Source organism: Egretta garzetta, unplaced genomic scaffold (assembly GCF_000687185.1).
Source record: "Egretta garzetta isolate BGI_Z169 unplaced genomic scaffold, ASM68718v1 scaffold91, whole genome shotgun sequence".
In the NCBI taxonomy this organism is placed as follows: Eukaryota; Metazoa; Chordata; class Aves; order Pelecaniformes; family Ardeidae; genus Egretta; species Egretta garzetta.
This window is the reverse complement of record NW_009258661.1, coordinates 2,277,450-2,297,784: the sequence shown is the minus strand read 5'-3', so window position 1 is coordinate 2,297,784 and position 20,335 is coordinate 2,277,450. Positions and strand designations below refer to the sequence as shown.

The window sequence follows — 20,335 nt, the reverse complement described above, 5'->3', positions numbered from 1 at the left end:
CCCAGGAGCCACAAGTACATGGCTGTAAATTAAAGGAGACCAACACTTAACGAGAAGAAAAAGAAAGTTGCGCTAAAGGACGCAGAGCAATGCATTATGCTTTCTGTGGCCTGTTTTAAGTGGGACAGAGCGGGTGGAGTGTCCAGCTGAACTGAAGACATAGTGTTTTTAGATGTCTAGTGCTGATCAACTGCTCTTTGTATGTTTGATTACTTGAGGTAATAATACAGCATAGGACTTCCCCAGCTGGGCAGGACATGCTTTCAGCCACCAGTGAAACGGGGATGTATTTTGCCTGTTTTTAAGCAGTTTCCTTTTCCTGCCCAACAGTCTTATCTAAACAGATCACGCTGCTCTTACAGCCTAAAATGCAGCTCATGCTGTCTTGAAAACTTTCCCTGAGAGCATCTGTTCGGTGAAGCTATGATAAACTGACGATCCCTTGGCAATTTCTTTTCTGGTAGATGTAAATTACTCTCAGCTTCCTTCCTGTACAGAGAATGATGGAGCAGTAACTACTAGGCCTGTTTAATAGAGTTAATCCAAAGATAATTTGTGCTTTCCTTACACAGAAGCAGCTGCTGCCATTTTTTATAGAGTTAAAATTCGCTTCAGTTTTAGTATCTGATTTTGGCCCCCTCTTAGATTCCACTTCCAGAGAAATATTTTATGTAGGCAATTCAAAGTCTTCACCTTTTATGACAGAATAGCTCTAGGGAGAAAGAGAAATGGCTTGCAGAAAGGCTAGCAAAAAAACCAAAAAACCGATACTCCTCATACAAATCACAAGCACTGATTTCCTTCAAAAACAGAAGCTTTTTCCTTCTGAAAAAAGATATGAAAGGCTGCATACAAAGAGGTGCAAAAAGACAGACATGCATAATTATTCTTTTGCACAATTATGAATGATGCTTCACATTCTTTGGTACCATCTAGTTTTGTACATCCCCCTTCCTCCCCCTTTGCTTTATAGCACTTGCCATACCAAAGAGAAAAGACAAGACTTGCTGAAAATCCCAAAGTCAATTAGACACAACGCAAAAGCTTCAGCAAGAACGGAACGTGCTGCCCAGTTTTCTCTTGGTATTTTTCATAGGGAACAGATGACATTTATTTTGTATCGTGCCATCTTTCTTGTTTATGGAGTACACTGTTTAAAAGTATCAGGAAGATATTTTTCAGCTTAAAGGATGATCTTCCTCATAATCAAGCTATAGGATACACCATGGTGTAGGGGTTGCCATGGTTGCCATATGGTTGCCTGTTCAAACCCTAAACCTCACAAACCTTGCGGTGCATCAGACATCAGGTGGGAGAAGCCTTGCACTTGCCTTTGTGTTGTGCTTTGGTGATACAGAATCCATTAGTTCAGGATTCGACCCCATCTATGAATAGGGGTGAGAACAGGGATTCACATGAATATTGTATCGTCTCTCCTTACCTCATAGTAGCTCTGGACAGCGTTTATAAATGCTTCATCTGCCACAATCTGGGTTTCTCCATTGAGAAAGGCCTGGAAACGATCTTTGATTGTCTGGAGCTGCTGCTTGCTTATCTGCAAAACACGCAGGAGGAGAAAATTAGTCAAGAAAGGTTTATGTATGAAGAAAAAAACCCTACTAATTCTCCTGCAATATATTATCCGGGTGCTTATGACGTGCGTTTCCGCTCTCCTTCAGGGACAGCAGCAATAGATGAGGAATCAGCCACGTGTCGGCAAGTTCACTTAAGCATCACGAGCACCTAAGTCACCCCGAACACCTTTCTAAACAACTCTGCTGCCACAAAACACGCACAAGACTTTTACCACTTCAAGTATACCCAAGTCAAAAGCAAACTGCTGTGTGCATGCTTGGAAGAGGCTGTTTCAGTGCAATCTTTTCCCCACTGAGCCTCTCCTCCCCTTCAGGAGATGAGGTTTTAGCACCGAATGGGAAGCCTTGAGAGCTGGCTGTTGAAGACTGCGTTCATCAGCACAATGGGACCTTGGTCGTTCCTCATTTGGGTGGGTTTTTTTTTTTTGGGGGTGGGGGTGGGTTGGGTTTTTTTGTTTGTTTGGTTTGGTTTTTTTCCCCCCCATGCTCATTTCTTTTGGCTTGTCACATATAAAACACCAGTCCGGAGCAGTGGTGAAAGAATTTAATGCCAAACAAACCATATGAGGGCGAACCCGTTCTCCTTATCCTAGCAAAGACTTTCTCTGCTGTCTCTTTGCTGCTCAGAACAGTTTCTGTCCAGCATACATCTGGATGTAACTTAGAAAGACAACTCTAATTTTGGCACAAAGACATCAATAGAAAGTTTGCAAGGGTTTATGCTAGCCTTGTAAGATAACATGCCATTATTTTCCCAGTTTGTCTATCAGTTTAAAACCAGTCTAGCTAAAAGCCCCACCTCTTCAGCTTGTAGTGCAGCAGCAGGCACATAAGTCATGTACCAGCAATGCCAGCAGAACATCTTAGGATGCAAATAACACTGATTCTGAAGGGCTGGAGGGATTTAAATGTAGTTGTGCCTGGTTTACCACAGGGCTACTTCAGGTCTGAGGATAAGAATTAATTTAGACAAAAGAGAAACAAACTGTATATATGTATATATGACAACTTCAAACTTAAAGGGAAAAGAGAGCAGCAAGAATTAGGACAGCTCTTTACTAATGACCAAAAGGTGTAGAGTGCTTTTTTCTCACTTGTATGCCAGCAGAAGGAACCAGCCCATTAGAATGGAAGAGAAAAATAAAATTAATCGCTTTAAGTGTCTAAATAGCTTTGAATAAAGTATCAAAAACTACAGAGATCCAAACAACTAGAGCATAATGAAGCCTAGTAAACACAGCTAGTGATAAAAAGCAGGAGAGGGACCACTTGGAAAATGCAACGATAAATATCACTACATCTAGATGATGTGCCACGCGGGGTGTTTAGGAACTATGGTAACAAACATCATGAATACTGGTAATTAAGTCTGCAACACCACGCTAAGGAGGGTTAGCGAGCAATAGCAATTTGACACAATAATCTGGGATTAGTTTATGCTGGTGTTTATGGAGAGGTGCTCACCAAAGTCCCATAAAGCAAAACTCAATATGCTCTGCTTCAGAAACCATGGCACAGCCTTCGCCGCCCCTGTGGGTGCTGGAGAGACGGGTCACTCCCACCCCCAAACCAGCAGCCCAGATGTCACAGGGTCTGACACAGGCAACAAGGCTCAGCATCACAGGGCTGGAACAGGGACCATCCTTCTAACCTGACCCCCCTCAGCCTTGGGCACCAACCGCAACGAGCCCTGTGGAAAAGCACTGCCAAAAGCTCCTGGCTTCAAGGCTGGCAGGATCTAACTTTTGGCTCTAAGAGCCCATCTGCCATGTCAGGCACCTAAAACACTTTGTGGTGTTTGCCAGTAGCACCCCAGACCTCACGAGCCCTTGAGCAATATAGACAGCATCAGACCTACAGCAGGCTCCAAACCTATCTGAGCTGATGGAAGCTCCTGACGGAATTGTAAAGAAAACTAGGTCAGCAATATGAGTGGCCAGAGACAAGGCAGTGATCGAGTGGGAGACACCTGTGGGAAGGCACTTAGGTCTGTTTTTATTAAGTATCTGGAAGAAGAGAAAAGCAAGATGTTAATTCAATGTATTGACAATTTTGTGTTAGCAATGATTGTGAACGCCAGGCAGAAACGACAGGGCGATCAAGGCCATAAGAAACCAAGAAGAGAAACAGGAAAACTACAGGTAACATTGAAATCAGGGTGTTGAGGCACAAGGAAAGACATAGTAAGAGCACAGATACTCTGAGCCAAGAGGCTTTTTTCATTTTGGATTTTAACAATGTGTATGGTATTTTTGTTGGTTTTGTTTTTCCAGGTTATTTCTTAGGACAACCTCCAGAAGTCCTTGCTTGTTCAATTCCTATAATGCCATCTAGCAGCAGTAATTTTATGCTCCTTCCTCAATGTTGAACGGGCTACCTTCAAAATGAATGATGCTCCTTGAAATTCCTAGAAACTCCCAACACGCAGCTCACACGTGAGCTCCTGGGGGCTGTGGAAATGAATCATCAGATTTGTCTCTATTGGAGTGTCAGTTGCCTCCTCCTCTCCCCCAAGCTCTATGCAAGTATTTTCCCCTTCCAGGGAAAAGGAGATCCTCTGTGATCAGACCCGGCTCCAGCACAGCCCAGTCTCGGCTAATGGGACCCTTGGTCTTCCATCCCCGCCAGACCGTGGAGCAGCACTGGTGTATTGATCTGTGTCCGTGCCACTCTTACAGGCATTATCAAGAAAGCAGTCAACTTGAGCCAAAATTAAACTGCTTTCGTATTAAATTTAGCCTCTGCAGCACAGCAGCAGATGCCTGGTGCAGAAAGTCAGCACCAGCAAGGGAGCGGAGGGGACCAGACCTGCAGGTCAACAATATCCGCCCAACACACTTCACCTCCCATTTTATGCATCTCCCTCTCCCTGCCAGGCAGGGATGCCAAGGGCATCACCGTCGACCCCCAGAAGCACCCTCGGGCAGCGGGGAGGCAGCACCTCCCGGCAGAGGCTGGACCAGGGCAGGGGAGCAGCCTCAGCCCCAACGTCACGCTCCAAAGCTTCTAAGCAGGGCCAAGCAATGCCACCAGCCCAGCCACAGGCTTAAAAGAGCATGTGCCTTGAACACTCACCTGGAAGCTTAAGTCCTTTAAAGGCGCTATTTTATCTCTCACTATTAGAGGCACTGTCCTGGTTTCGGCTGGGGTAGTGTCAATTTTCTTCCTAGCAACTGGTATGGTGCTGTGTTTTGGATTAGGATGAGCATAAGGTTGATAACCCAGGGATGTTTTCATTATTGCTGGGCAGCGCTTACACAGCATCAAGGCCTTTGCTGCTCCTCACCCCACCCCACCAGCAAGAGGCTGGGGGGCACGTGAAGCTGGGAGGGGGCACAGCCAGGACAGCTGACCCCAACTGACCCCAAGGATGTCCCACACCATATGACACCATGCTCAGCATATAGAATGGGGGAAAAGCTGCCCAGGAACTGGCTGGGCATCAGTCAGCAATAGTGAGCAACTGCATTGTGCATCACTTGTTTTGTATATTCTTTTACCATTACTGTTACTTTCCCTTTCTTTTCTGTCCTATTAAATTTTCTTCATCTCCGCCCATGAGTTTTTTTTTTTGTTTGGTTGGGTTTTTTTCCAATTCTCTCCCCCATCCCACTGTGGAGAGGAGAGCAAACGGCTGTGTGGTGTTTAGCTGCCTGTCAGGTTAAACCACAACAAGCACCAGTGATCAGCTAGAAATTCATATAAAGCAAGCCAGCAGCTTCTGCAGATCCAGTAAGACCACTAAGGGGCCAATAAAAGCCACTTCTCACTTTGTTACCTTCCATAGCGTGCTTACAAATAGCGAAAAACAGCAGAATTACTTCTCTTTCAAAGTGCATCAGTACAATATCGCAGCCTTTGCACCAGCTATGGCAGGAGGTGAAACCCAGTTGGACTGCAAGCCCAGGGGGCGTGGGGCTGGTGGGGGACAGAGCCTCCCTACCCCTGATGCAAACACAAATCCAGGTGCCGTCGCACAGGAGAGAATTGGAGAGCTGGGAGTGAGCAGGAGTACCGTGGTGGGTGGAAGAAGTTTATTCTATTTGCCTTCCCTCGCTTTTCCAGCTCCCACTGCTTTTCCCCACAACTGCTTTCAGCGTGTGACAGCCGTTAAAGAAATAACAGTCGTTCCTGCATTCGGCAGAGATCGCAGAACACCCTGCGTTGCATACAGTGACTCTGGACCCAAGCGAGCTCTCCCACATTAACGCTGGGGTGTGTTTATGCAGCCGAGCGTTTCACAGCCTTTATCTGTCCAAAGCATGTGAGTACTTAAGTTGCCAGATATACACATGCATATTAATTTAATTAATTGAGTCAGTGATGATGAACTTCTGGCACGGATATCAGGCAGGGCACCCATAGAGCTTTGGGCTGGCATCCCTAGGTTGGTTTTTTTTTTGTTTTTTTTTTGTTTTTTTTTTTTATAAGAAACTTGGCAGAGGTCTTCTCCATAACAGACTAAATTATGGGGAAGAGCTTACCAGTGACTAGATCTGGGCATCCAAACGCTTCCTAACTTCTTGGTCTAACTTTAAGAGAAACTGCATGCCCAGCACAATCTGGTGACCTCAGAAACGGGGTGGAACGATCTCTGGCACATGCCATGTCCCCACCATGGCCACAAGCAAGTCACAGAGGCAACTTCTTGAATTTGCTTGAGGCAGATTTCAGCAAAGGGTATGCCAGCCTCCTCGGGACAAGCATTCAGCAGCAGCTTTCCTGCTACATGTTATTTTTGCACATAGTCCATCTGACTCAGAGATGAATGCAAACCTGAACACACGGAGCCGTGGCACCTACTCCAGAGTTGTTCCAGCCAGCGAACAGCTGGCACCATCTCTGCACATCATCTCCAGCCTCCTTCGCCTACGCTGGGGGAGCACGAGAACTGAAAAGAGGAGCTGTTTGCCACAGAAAAGTTCCCTGAAAAAAAGTTACACACGGCAGCAAGCCTCACTAATGCATCCTCCCTCCAAAAGGCTTTGCTGTTTCTGAGCACCCAGGAATAACTACAGCTGTAGAGCTCACCACTGAGGGTCTGCATTACACAATAGCACAAAGTTAGCTGGGTTTGGGGTTTGTACCCCATGCTGTCTCATGGATGGGCTCAAAGCAGAGTCTCAGACTTGCGTGCTTTGAACTTCGAAGAACTAGAACAACTTCTGCAGATTTTCACTCTTTTAAAGTGATCTTCCAAATCTGCACGTGTGAAGAAAACAAGATGATTTGCACTCACAGGACAGTTACCTTTCCAAGCTTTGTATGATGCCCATCAACAGTATTAAATATCCAAGAGCCACAGATGATACCCGTTGAAAGCTAGTAGAAGGAAGAGTTTCATAAGAATTTATAAGAATTCTTGCATAACGTTGCAATGAGGGTAGTCCAGCACCGAGACAGGGGCCCACAGAGGCTGTGGCATCTCCAGCCTTGCAAATTTTCACAACCTGACTGCATGAACACGATCTTGTTTGGGAGAGAGCCCTGCTTTGAGGAGGGGAATTGGGCCAGAGACCTCCAGAAGTCCCTTGCAACCTACATTACGCGATGGCGGTACCACATCCGACAGATGTGCAAGGAGAGGCCATCCTAGATTGTAGACTGCCAACTGGTTTAGGTTTAACCACTGATTTATCAGTGGCAGTCTACAGAATAACCCATCCTCAGCTGCACCTGTACTCAAACCAGCTAACAAAGCCATATCCATCAACGTGACAGCTGCTGCACAGCAGTCAGGTTTTAACTCTGTCGAAGCAGGTTTTCAAGTGAAAGGCCTCTCTGTGGTAGGGAGGGGCGTCTGATGGAGGACTGGGTGTCTCGGTGCACTGACACCCTACGGCACCCTTGCACCTGATGCATCCCGCTGGAAGGGTCTGTCCTGCAGGCGGGACGCGAGGATGCACCGCGGCGCCGCACGCCGGTCCCTGACAGCTCAGCCCGTCTGTGTCACCCATGTCTCGCAGGAATCCGTTCAGCTGGGGGCTGCGGGCAATTCCTGGGGGAAGTTTTGCCTAGAGAGACCAGCTCACAGCACACAACCAAGAGCAGCACAGAGCTCTCCCTCCTTAGGGCACCGGCTGTTCGGGTACCGCCGCGAGGAGCAACATTTAACCGCTCACTGTGCTGTTGTTCTGGGCTTGGTTTTGTAACATCTAATAAATATTTTATTACTCCTCAGCACCAGGAAAAAGCTAAACCAACAGAACGAGCATCCCTCATCATCACTGCTTGCAGAGCCAGAAAACCAGGCACAACATGAATTAGGTGGAGGGGAGGGAAGGAGGCGCGGGGGACCGGAGCAGCCAAGCGCTGGCCTCGTGGGAGACACCAGAGGCCCCAGCAATGGGCATGAGACTAGAAAAAAAAACCCATTGGGTTATTTTGCACTGGGGAAATGCATCTGGTTCTCCCTGTGCTGATGCTGCTTTCCCCCTGCCGGGCGAGAGGACTGCATGGGGGGTGGCTTACAGCCCCACCATTTGGTGTTTTAATTGCAAACTCTCCTGGGCAGATGCGGATGCTTTGCAAATGCCTGAACATCGCTGGCTTTTCACTGTTAACGTAAGTGCCCGCTATGAACTGCCAGTCTGAGGGAACTTTTCCCAGCTGCCTAACAGTTTATTTTCTGGTTGTTTCAGAGAAGTTTAAATACCTGTTACCAGAGAGAGCTCCTTGTGCTTTGGTTTCTGATAGCCACAATACATCTTTCCAGGGATACTGAGCCAGCACATCCTTCTCCCTTGCTGTCTGACCAGCCATGGATCACTGTGCACACACCCAGTGATCTGCCGCTGTCTGTACAATTCCCTCTTCATGGGCGCTTGATTTGTTGCGTCCCCTCCTCTGCCCATGATTTACAGGCCCTGGCGCACCCACACTGCCCACCTTCTCTCCAGCCACGCTCATCCTTTGTGGATGGCAAACAAGAAAAGCAGCAGTCACATCCCCGGCCACCAACCCTGGTGCCACCTTCTCTTCTCTCAGGAGAGGTGCCCAGTTGATTTGCAGCAGAGAAAATGCCCGTGCCATCGCCATGCCTAGGTTTACACGCACGGAGCAGCAAAGGGCACACACAACCCCTTCTGCCTGCAGCAGCTCATGCCCTGCCTGCTTAGCCACCTCCAGCGCTGGGGACGGGTCAGAGCGATGGGGACCCTCCAGGGAGCAACACTCCTACACACCCACCTGCCCCGCGCTCAGAAATCAGGCTGGGTTTGGGCACCAGCAACACAAACAGCCCCTAGGTCCTTACGCACCAGCCCAGCACCGATTCACAGCTCAGAGACTGAACTGACCTCTCCCTCAAGCAACCCGACAGTACAAGAATATTTCCTGACCTAATGGTAAATGTCTGCTTCAGCAACATGACCGAAGGGGTGAGAAAACCCACCAGAGCCACCTGCAGGGGAAGGAAGCCCCCTCCTCTGCCCAGCTGCAGAGCTACCACCCAGCCGGTGCCCGACCACAGCATCCGATCCTCGCCAGGACCTCTCGCTACCTCCTCCCTTACTACAAGCAAACTCCAGCAGCTTTGCAGCATGAGCAGCGAGTGCTAAATGATTTTGGCACTTGCTGGAACGTTTCTTTTTTAAAGAGGCTCAAGTATTGCTGGGTAAGTAATGGGAAGGTAAAACATCAATCCCTTTGGTTAGGCCAGTTGCAGGCACAGAGCCTCTGGGTGAAGCAGAGCAGATCTCTCCTTTCCACTGCCCCAGACTACATCCAGTAGCAGATTTATCAGAGGAGATAAAGCACAGGCTCAGAGTCGCTCTCTTTGAAACACATGGATGCTCTTTTTCATCCTCTCAAACCCTGAGTGCATTTCTTTTCTATGATTCACTCTGCCAGCTAGGCACACTTCTTCGACATACATGAAAGACCGAAAAGGTTATTATGACTGCTCCTACCTTCTGAAACACAGCAATGCACAATGCTAGAAGAGGAAAGCAAAGCCAGGATTTGGGACTGGGCCTCTGCCATGGCCTTCTCCCTGGTGCTTTCCAAGCAACACCTCCTTCTGCAACCTGCCACGACGGGGCAAGCCAAGATGTAGACACATCAAAAGATACCTTGCCACTGCCTGCTTCGCTTGCTACCTCCGTTAGCACCAAGTGCGTCCATCCAATGCTCACATGCCAAACCTGCATCTCCCCCCTGCAAAGGGTCCCCATTTTCCATGATAATCAACCACACTTATTGAAAAAAGCACCTCTGACAGCTTCAGGAGCTTCTGCTCCTGTCTACAAGTTTCCTTCTCCTGCTGTCTCTCTCTCCTCCTGGCTGGTCCCTCCTCTGCAGCCGGTGTGCAAGCAAATAACCCCGATGGAGTACCCAACAAGAGCACAGAAAACTTGGAACTTCTCCTAACTTTGATCTATTTTACCTAAGCAAGCCATTAGCAGCAGCAGATCCAGCAGACTAAGCGAGCCCTGCTGGCTATTTTTCTGTATACAATCAAACAGATACATGCCCCTATTTTTTCCCTGATTAATAAAAATACGACTTTGATCTCAGAAGAATGGAGAAGGCAGCACAAAATACAAGCAAGAAATAGAAATGATGAAATACTAGGCCAGTGACTGTGCATGGGCTGAGGGGCGATTGCTGCTCTAAGAAACCTCCCTGGAGACTTCTGCTGTGACGGGAGCCTCTCCGGGTGAGCTCTGCTGGGTAAAACACATCATCGGGATCTGGCAGCTTTCAGCAGAAAGCCCAGCATCACCCTGCCTGTGGTAAAAGTGTAGCTGCTCTGTTAATAAAACAGAAAAAACAAACCCATAAAAATACTAGCAGAAATACAGCTGGCAATAAAACCAGGAGGCAAATAGAATGGAGGCTTGTCTAAGATGGGCAGAGCAATGTGCAAAGCCCCCCAACACTGCCCCAAAGGCAGGAGATAAATCCCTTTATTCCCCTGAGGTCTCCTCCAGGCTGGACTCTGCTTCTCCCCCCTCCAGCCCCCACACTCTCCTTGCTCCCTCCCCGTCCCAGTCCCCCGCTGGTTAACCTCAAGTCTCAAGGGCCACGAACACAACCACTTACACAGCCTCCCCTGGAAAATCCTGCTAGCAAGGGCCTTGGTCAGAGGTGCAGGTCATGTTTGCTCTGACTGGCTCAGGAGCTCTTTGCAAATGCAACATTAATGGCTTGGCCTGCCCTTTAACTCCAACAGCGCGGTATGCGTGGTAGGTACAGTCCATTGCTGCTCTGAGACCAAAAAAACTTTGCCCTGGAAAAAGGATCAAGGAGAGATCTTCCTTTCTCCTCTTGAGCCTTACAGGAATCTTGGAAAGTGACATTTTCACTCCTTCGCTTTTTCTTTTGGATGGAAAACAACACATGGTCTCCTGAAGCTTGCGAGTGCTGATGTGACACAGCTTCTGAGACATTACCTCGCGTACTTCCATGCCTCAAAACCATGATGTCCTGCGCAGTGGAAGGGCATGGTGTGGAGCTGGAGAACACCACAGGTCACCCCCCACGAGTCACCCATGCCGTGTCCCTTGGAGGAGCCAGAGACAGGCTGGGCTAGGAATCTACTAGAATTTATCTTTCTTTCAGAATGTTCTGAGCACAGCTTCCAGAACTTGGATGTTTTACAGCCTTACTGACAAGGAAAGTTAAAAAGTCGGTTTGGGGTACGGATGCTGCACATCTATTGCCCAGTGGCCACAAAGCCCTAAGCCTCCTGCTCTATCACCGAGACAGGCACATAAAGTCTCTCAGTTCAATCATCTGCAACAGAGAGCTGATTGTGTATTTATTTAACAATAAAAAAAAGTTTTGTGCAAAATCTCCTACAAGCTCTGAAAAGGTAGACTCACAAATGATGCCCAGGCACCCAAAAGGAAGAATTGTATAGAAGTGAACAGGTTTACTCAGCTGATCAATGTGGCCAGAGCCCCTCCGAGCAGGGACACCCTGCCAGCCCCTCCTGAGGAGAACTAACAGTGGACCACCTCTTCCCACCACCCTGGTGAGTCCTATTTGGACAGTACAGTAGTCTGAAGATCACTAACCCATATGGCTGCCAATACTACACAAGTGTCTCTGTTCTTGGACTACTTTAGAGGCTAGGCAAGGCTTGGTATATCCCGTGTTTGGACTGAAGATCACCAGGACATCCCAGGCACAACCTAAGGACAGATAAATATCCATAAACTGAGTCTGAAAAGTGGGAGAGGTATGGGGTAGGAGCACAAGTTGGTCCATGCTGGTGGGTGCCCCATAGAGGAGGGCAGCATCCCAGGACCCAGGCAAGTCCTTGCCCTCCAACAGCCCAGTTATCTGCTCCTTTTGTGCCTCATATCCCATTTGTGAAAGGTCAACAGCAGCACTTCACTTCTCTCCAGAAGTGGCTACATGCACGAAAGGCCTGAGAGCCTCTCACAGACGAGGACAGTGGGCTATCCAAGGCAAGCAAGCTACTTTTAGAGATGCTTTTAAATCACTATTTGAACTATTTTCATCTCTATGTTCCCACTCCAGGCAGACCTCATGTACTGCAGACACTAATTGTCCTTCCTGGTTAATGTATACAGCAGCTCATGCGGTCTTGAAAACATTAAACAACCAGAGCTAAAGATCTCCTACCGACACTTCAGATCGCCAAACAAAAAACCAGTCTTGCCTCTTTTTTAAAGAAAAAAAAAAAAAAAAAAAGAGTACATCACTGAAGTTATTTTTGTATCATTTTCATCATTAAACTCCGACTCTCCTCCATGTCACAAGCTATTTTAAAAACAGTTCTTACCGAGCAGAAGAAAGGGACAAATGAATGGAGACTTAAGGACTCCTGGTGTGTCCCATCCGCTGTGAAAGAGCCATTCTCAGCCTGGCAAAGTTAGCAGGGAGGGAATATCTTTGTTGGGACTGACCAAGACAGCAAGTAACAGAGAGAAGCTTCCAGGCAGACAAGGCTGAGATGGTGAGCCCTGCCATGGGTATCCCGCATGCCCCTCGCCGAGAGCTGGGGGAACCACCGACCCCCAAAACCAGAGGGCTGCTGTCTACCACAACTTGAAACTGGGCTGGTGGGGTGGAAGGAGAAGCACACCCAGGTCTGAGAATATTTCTCTTCCAAAGAAAGCACATTTTCAAAGCAGCCCATCAAGAGACCGGACCTACTACATGCTGGGGCTCTGGCTAAGTACAACTTGTGTTGGAAATTTTACCTCGTTCTGTGCATGTGCTATAATTTCCAGGAAACAAACAAAAAGAAAGAAAACACCCCAGATTTTAAAGAAAATCTGTTTAAGAGCCAAACACATCTCTGATCCAGTAAAAGAGAAGCTGTCTCCTTCAGACAGCACTTGAAAAAGGTTCAATCAATCAGTCAAGCCAGAACAGAACTTGTTTCTAGATAGAAAAACAAGAGAGAAAAGGTGTGAAACTGTAGTGCACCTCCTCCTCACATTTCCTGCTAAAATGAGTAATCTCAGCTTTTACAAGGGCATGTTGTTTGGAGCTGGAAGAAAAAGTTTAGAAAAAGGTAGTTTGTTCTGAGGCAGCAAACTACTGCAAGAAAACAGACCATTTCAACTTCCCATCCCTACTGCCGGGCAGACACATGGGAATACACCTTTGCATGGTGGCTGGTACGTACCCAAAATAGCTGGGAAAGGGTATCTGCTCCTTCAAAGACACTAGGGAGCGTTATTTGCAATAACATTGTTCCACTGGGGTGATTTATCATTATGTATTTTAAGGAAAGGCACAGTTAGAATTACCCAGTTTTTCTTCCACAGCCCTCGTCTTCGGACCCAGTTTATATCAGGAGACTGAAAATGAAAGGGGCAAATCTTGCAAATTATCTGAGGCATCACAGAGACGGGGCGAGAGCCCCATGGGGACATAACCCCCGAGGCTAGCTGACCTCAAGCAAATGCTCAGATTTCCAGGCTTGGAGCACATTCACTTGGAGGGTAGAGGAAGCGGTGGCCTTTCCTCAGCTTTGGGCTGTAAGTATAAATGAAACGTAGCTATGGAAATCGTGTTCACTACGGTGTACACACAACATGTGTGCAGGTCCCATGCTTGCATCTGCAAAGAGGACAATTAGCTGCTTGTGTGAAATCAGGCGTGGAGCTCGATAATAGTTTTTAAGATAAGAGAAAGGCCATCTGCTGGCTGATGGGCTCGGGAGTCTGCAGCAATGGGTCTGAGCCTTGCAACACAGGGAGATCTACCAGGGAACTGGTGGAAGGACAGATACCTCCAGAGTGAGCTGTCCCAGCTGCGCGTGGCTTGGGGCCAGGACCTTCCCCACAGCAAAACCCACTGGTAGAGTGGAAGAAGCAATGCCATAACCAACATGCACGTGGAACCATCCCTGGGGGCATCTGGCCAGGGCAAGAGGGACATCATAGCTCCTTGAGTGACCACCCCTCTGCCCTGGTGCCTCTAGCCGGCATGCTGGTTGTCTTTTGCCTTTTACCTCCTTCCAAGTTCAATTAGAGCTAAATAACACCCCCCAAAGCTGCTTGCTGTGACCCAGAACCACATGGCAGGACCCAACTGCAAAAATACCTCATGCTGGCTCCTCTCACAGAGAGCAAACATAGCTAAATCTGATCCGGTCCAACCCGCCTCCCCAGCACCCATCTGCAACCCATCCTGGGAGACAGAGACAGGACTGGTAAACTGGAAGTAAAAAAAAGCCCCATAAATAGAGCCTTTTTGGGTGCCTTTCAATGGCCTGGAGTGCCTTTTTCTGGCCAAGGGTGAGATACTAGTTGGAAATACTCAGCTTTTCTAACAAACTCAGCAAAAGCAAGGTTGATATAGCTTGTTATACCAATATTATAAGTTAGTATCATATATTAACTATCTAAAGTCAGGCAATTTTCAACACAACAGTTGCCTATGGCCCCACATAAAAATCCTTTCCAAAACCACATGACTACACATCAAAAATGGTCTCATTTAAAGCTGAGGAAAGCTGTTTTACAGATTCCTGTGCAATGTAGTATATCGAAAGTTGCCTCAAAAATGAGAGAGGGTCATTCTTCTCTTCTGGGTCTGAGGCAGGATATTTCTAAGGGCTTCAAGTGATGAGCTCCAGGCATTTCTGCTGGGAGGGTCACTTCCCTTGCTACGCCCTTCCCATGGGACGAGCTGTCTCTGCTCCTCACCTGCTGCAGGTTGCGTGCCTGTGGCTGAGAGGAATTGCAAGATGATGCAAGAGCAAATCCAAGAGCAGTGACCTGCAGCAGAAGGGGATGTAACAGATGGAGCAAATGCCCTCTTCAACACGCCCCCCCGGAATATGCTGTCCAAGCCCAAAACCCGGATCTCCTATGTCCCTTATGCCACCTTATCGCTGGCTGAAAAAGCCCAGGATGAGGGAGGAGGGTGGGCTGTGCACAGAGGTGGTGCAGCGCAGTCCTAAAGAGCAGGAGGGAAGAACTGCCTGTTACTACATCTGGTAATGACTTTGTCTGCACATTGAGAGTACGAGTTGAAATCCCCACAAAAAGAAACCCAGCTATTGCAGATTTGAAGCATATAATTTCAGAGGAGTGTTTGTAGGAGCAGAAAACACATGGGCATACAGAAAGAGGAAAAGACAAAAATCAAATTATTCTTTGTAAAAGGCAGCCGTGCTAGAATTTGCCTACAGCATTCTCTATCCTGGAGCTTCATTTCTGCTCCCAGGAGCCCTGGAAGAGATCATTGAAACTGTAAGAGTCAAAACCACAAAAAGTGGGAAAATAAGCTCCCAAAACAAGCACAAGGCATTGAATCACTACTCTTGTTTTCCCCCTCCCAGCAAGCATGAGGAACAAGCTATATGCTGGAAGCAGGTCTGTGCAGGTGGCAGATGCTGGAGCTTGGTGGCAGACGCAGGACCACAGGACCCCCTGTGCTCTGATCCCAAAAAACAGATCCCACGCCGTGCTGCACGTGCACACACAGTCCTGGCAACTCAGCTCACCTCAGCCTACAGCATGGATTGCTGGTTTGCTTTTTTTTTTTTTTTTTTTTTTAACTCAAACATTCCTATTAGAAGCCTCAACCTACGCCGAAGAATTAAAAGCTAACTGTTACCTGCGGAAACTGGAAGGCAAAATACTAATCTTCAGTATTGCTTAAATAAAAGCTGCAGAACCGAGGATCTGGGAACCCAGTCTTTTACCTCAAAATGCCCCAAAATATTTGAGCGAGAGGAGCTGGGAGTTTTGCTGCCAGTGCTCACCGACGGGCAGGCACCGGCACAGCCAGCGATCGCCTCTCCCTAGGCACGGGGCCTGGCGACATATTGCAGAAGTGGCCCACACAGCCTGCTCGGGAGGAGGCGTCCCTGATTGACGGTTGTCTCCAAGACGAATGCCTTCGCACCCCTCTGGGATAACGGCAGCAAGCTTCCCCGGCAGCTGGGCGAGGGAGGAGGCACGCTGCGAGGTGGGGAGGGAGCAGGGAGCCCTCGGGGTGTGCAGGTGCAGGCAGGAGCTGCCAAAAACCACTGCACCGCCTTCATTAGCTCATGCGGCTCCTCTGCCGTGGCCTCAAAACCCCATAAAGAGGAGGGGTGAACCGTCACCAAGCAGGTTTTGTCCAGAAAGCCGGGCAAGGCTGGGGCATGCATGAAGGGGAATCGCTGGCGAAGCAGCAGGAGCAAGCCCGTACCCCTCAGTGCAGCAGCGGTTTCACACTGGCGGGGCTTTTTTTGGTGATGCCAGCGTTACTTTGCCGTTCAGCCCCTCCTTGTCTGCAGTTTCCAAACTTCAGAGACCTACACACAATGGTTACTTGAGTGGGCAAGCATCCTGCCCACACTGACAAGAGAAGGACAAACTGGTGTGAAACTTTCTTCCACCTCCAACTCGTTCCCAGCCAGGCTTCAGCGCTTGGCTTGACCCACGCAGCAGAGAAAGCTGCCAGGTTCCATCCGAAACCCTGGCTACAGGCATAGAAAGTCAGAGATTATGCATGCTGTGGCAAACAAAATTCAGCAACAAGTTTTCCCCCACAGGAAATCTTGAGAAGAAAAGCCAGGGAAGCTGGCAATAGGAATCACCTGAGAATTTCAGCATCACTGCAGCTCCAGTCCTGGAGAAGATACTTTTCCCCTCAGTGACTCAAAAGTCAGTCTTCATCAGGAGCAAATCTCCCCAAGCCCAAATGCAGAACTGCTGGGCACAAGTTGAACGTGCGTCTGTCTTTGCAATTTCATCTCTCTCTCCCATGCTATCTCCTGGGGTACACCTAAGTTCCCCCTAAATTTAGGGGGCAAAATGAATTTTTTATTTCCTTTGATCTTCTGCACTGTGACCACTTCTTTTCAAACCACGTACTATTTTCGTAGAATCATATCATAGAATACCAGGTTGGAAGGGACCTCAAGGATCATCTGATCCAACCTTTCTTGGCAAAAGCATGGTCTAGACAAGATGCCCCAACACTCTGTCCAGCTGAATCTTAAAAGCGCTTGATGCTGGGGAATCCACCACTTCCCTGGGGAGATTATGCCAATGGCTGATCATTCTCCTGTGAAAAATTTTGCTCTTGTGTCCAGTTGTAATCTCCCCAGGAGTAACTCGCACCCATTACTCCTTGTCTTTTCCATGCAACTCCTTGTAAAAAGGGAGCCTCCATCTTCTTTGTAGGCAACCTTTAAATACTGGAATATGGTGATAAGGTCTCCCTTAAACCTTCTTCGCTCAAGGCTGAACAAACCCAGTTCTCTCAGCCTTTCCTCGCATGGCAGGCTGCCCAGTCCTTTGATCATCTTGGTGGCCCTTCTCTGGACCCTCTCCAGCCTGTCCACATCTTTTTTGCATAATGGGGACAAAAACTGAACACAGTATTCCAGATGTGCCCTGACAAACGCTGAGTAGAGTGGGATAATGACGGCTTTATCTCTGCTGGTGGTGCCCTTGCTGATGCAACCCAGCATCCTGCTAGCTTTCCTTGACACAGCAGAACACTGTTTGCTCATTCTGAGCTTCTTGTCCACCAGGATCCCTGGGTCCATTTCCATAGAGCTGCTCTCCAGCTGGGTAGACCCCAGCCTGTGCTGCACTCCTGGATTATGTTTTCCCAGGTGCAAGACCTTACACTTGTCCTTGCTGAACTTCATAAGGTTCTTGTTAGTCCACTCTTCCAGCCTATCCAGGTCTTCGTGCAGGGTGGCTCTCCCTTCTGACGTGTCCACTTCCCCACTCAGTTTGGTATCATTGGCAAACTTCAACAGGATACACTCGACCCCATCATCCAGATCACTTACAAAGATATTAAACAGCATTGGGCGCAGTATTAATCCCTGGGGGACCCCACTTGTGAGAGGCTGCCAGTTTGACAGGGAGCTATTTACCGCCACCCACTGGGTATGGGCTGTCAGCCAGCTCCTCACCCACTGCACGGGACCCTTGCCTAGACCATCACCCATCAGTTTCTCTAGGAGGTGGCTGTGGGAGACCGTATCAAAAGCCTCAGAGAAATCCAGGTAGACAACATCCATTGCTTGCCCCACATCAACTGAGCAGGTTACTCTGTGGTAGAAGGCGATCTGGTTTTATCAAGCACGATTTGCCCTTGGTGAATCCATGCTGGCTTTTCCCAATCATGTGCTTCATTTGACTTGAGACAGCCCCCAGGAGGATTCGTTCCATAACTTTCCCAGAGACTGAAGTAAGACTGATGGCCCTGTAATTGCTTGGGTCCTCCCTTAATCCCTTCTCATAGATGTGGGTGACATTAGCCCTCTTACAGTTTTCTGGGACGTCCCCCAATCTCCACGACTTCACAAAAGTTATGGAGAGCGACCTCGCAATGACGTCAGGCAGCTCCCAGCACCCTCAGGTGGATAATATCAGGGCCCATCCATTTGTAGGGTTCAAGCCCCTGTAACAGTTCACATACCAACTCTTCCTTCACTGACGGAGGGTCTGTGTTTGCATCGACCTGGATTTTCGTTCCCAAGGCCTGGGGGCCCAACAGTGCTGGTAAAGACAGAGGTGAAGAAAGTGTTGAGAACCTCTGCCTTCTCAGCGTTGTTGGTGCCTGCTTCATCTCTCCTGTTTAACAGAGGGCAAATATTTTCCTTCTGTTTCTGCTTGTTGTTTATATACCTGAGGAACACTTTCTTGTAGTTTTCAATATCTCTGGCCAATTTTAATTCGAGCTGAGCTTTTGCTTTCCTAACTGTATCTCTGCACTCCCTGGCAATGCCCTTGTAGGGTGTTCATCTGCTTTTCCATCTCTGGTATGCTTCTCTCTTGGTTTTGAGCAGACCCAGAAGCTCACAGTTAAGCCCAGGGGGTCTCTTGCTCTGCCTACTTCCCTTACCTTTACAGGGGATGAACTGGTTTTGTGTGTTCCTGAAAAACTCCCAGCGCTCGCCAGCTGCTTTATCCTCCATGGAGCTTTGTTGAGCTTTGTGATTAATTCCTTAGACAATTTTCATAGAAATGTGATTTAAGCAAGGAAAATGAGTCCCAATTCATCCAGATACAACAGAGAAGCAAAGAAACTGAAGATAGCACCAGAAAAAAACAACCAACCCAACACAGAAAGATAGATGCCTTTGCCACATTGCAGGCTAACAGCAGGCTGACACATGCAGCAAGAGCATGATAGAATACAGACACTTATCTTGAGCAACACAGAGTCTGGCCAACATGAGTCAATAAGAGCAAGGCACCCACCAGCCTGTTTGGAAGACAAAGGAGATTTCTGAATGGGTCTGGTAGCTGAGCTCTGCTATGCCTGTGCACAAATCCTGTTGCCTAGGGGCTGACATTTGGGTGGGAGACACAGGCTGCTTTCCCTGCTCCGGGGCTCTGCTGTGCTGCTGAAGAGAGACTGATGTTCCCCATAGCTGCGGAGGGCCACAGAGAAACCCTCTGAAGCACCGCATCAAAGGCTGGAGTTCAAAAGATGACTTCTCTTCCCTTATTCTTGGTGCCTGCAGAACCAGCATTAACCTCCACCATGCTCTTCAGCTTTACAGGCTCTTCCAAAAAAACCCACAAAAAGAGCACATTAAACTGGCACAGTACGTACGAGGCGACAGCAAGACCCCTTGCAGTAAAGTCTCTGTGTGATGCAGAAGGAATTACCCGCACGATTCCATTCCCGCGAATCCCACAGCATCACGCTGTCAGGCAGCGGAGCACCGCACGGGGGGTGTTGTGCTGCTGCTGCCAGAGCATGATTTCCATTAGTGTTAATAGGAACTACTGACAGCAGCAGCAGCCAAGAAGCCAAAAAGCCTCCAATCTCGATGATCGCCTCTGATAAGTACAGAACTGCATTAAGTCAGTCCCAGCAGCTGTACCACGCAAATGATCGTGGCGGTGAGCATGAGAAAACAGCCAGGACTCAAGTTCAACAGGCTCCAAAGGAGGGCTGGATCCCAGTTGGGATGAGGAATCAGAGCCGGAGCGGTGCAATCGGCCAGCGAGGTGTCAGCAATGGCACAAGCCTACCCCTGGTCCAGCATCCACGTGGCAGCTGGTTGCAGTCCTTGGGAACAGGCTGGAAGGAACCAGGTGGCCACCATTTTCTTGCAGCTACTGCAGGACCAACTATTGCCAACAACCGCCAAAGTCCGTGGGATGGGGCATGGAGGCTGCATTTCTATCCCCCATGGAAACACAAGATGATTCACAAGAAAAGCATAGGCATGGAAAAACAAGGGCTTCGAATCACAAGATAATACAAGAAACGTAGGGTGGTCCATGAGAAAACTACAGGTATGGAAGAACAGGGGCTTAAAATCAGAAGGTGTTGTT

The 20,335-nt window shown here is 48.4% G+C and overlaps 1 protein-coding gene across 1 annotated transcript in view; it reads right to left on the bottom strand.

The window, feature by feature from the left end:
- The window catches only part of CADPS (calcium dependent secretion activator), a 194,372-nt gene extending 176,312 nt beyond the window's left edge, over positions 1–18,060 (bottom strand). Inside the window, exons 1-2 of the mRNA XM_035903800.1 lie at positions 17,953–18,060; positions 1,442–1,555 (exon numbers count right to left, since the gene is read on the bottom strand). Of these exons, the coding sequence (XP_035759693.1) occupies positions 1,442–1,555; positions 17,953–18,060 (222 nt within the window). The remainder of the gene's footprint in view (positions 1–1,441; positions 1,556–17,952) is intronic.
- Positions 18,061–20,335: the final 2,275 nt, after the last annotated feature.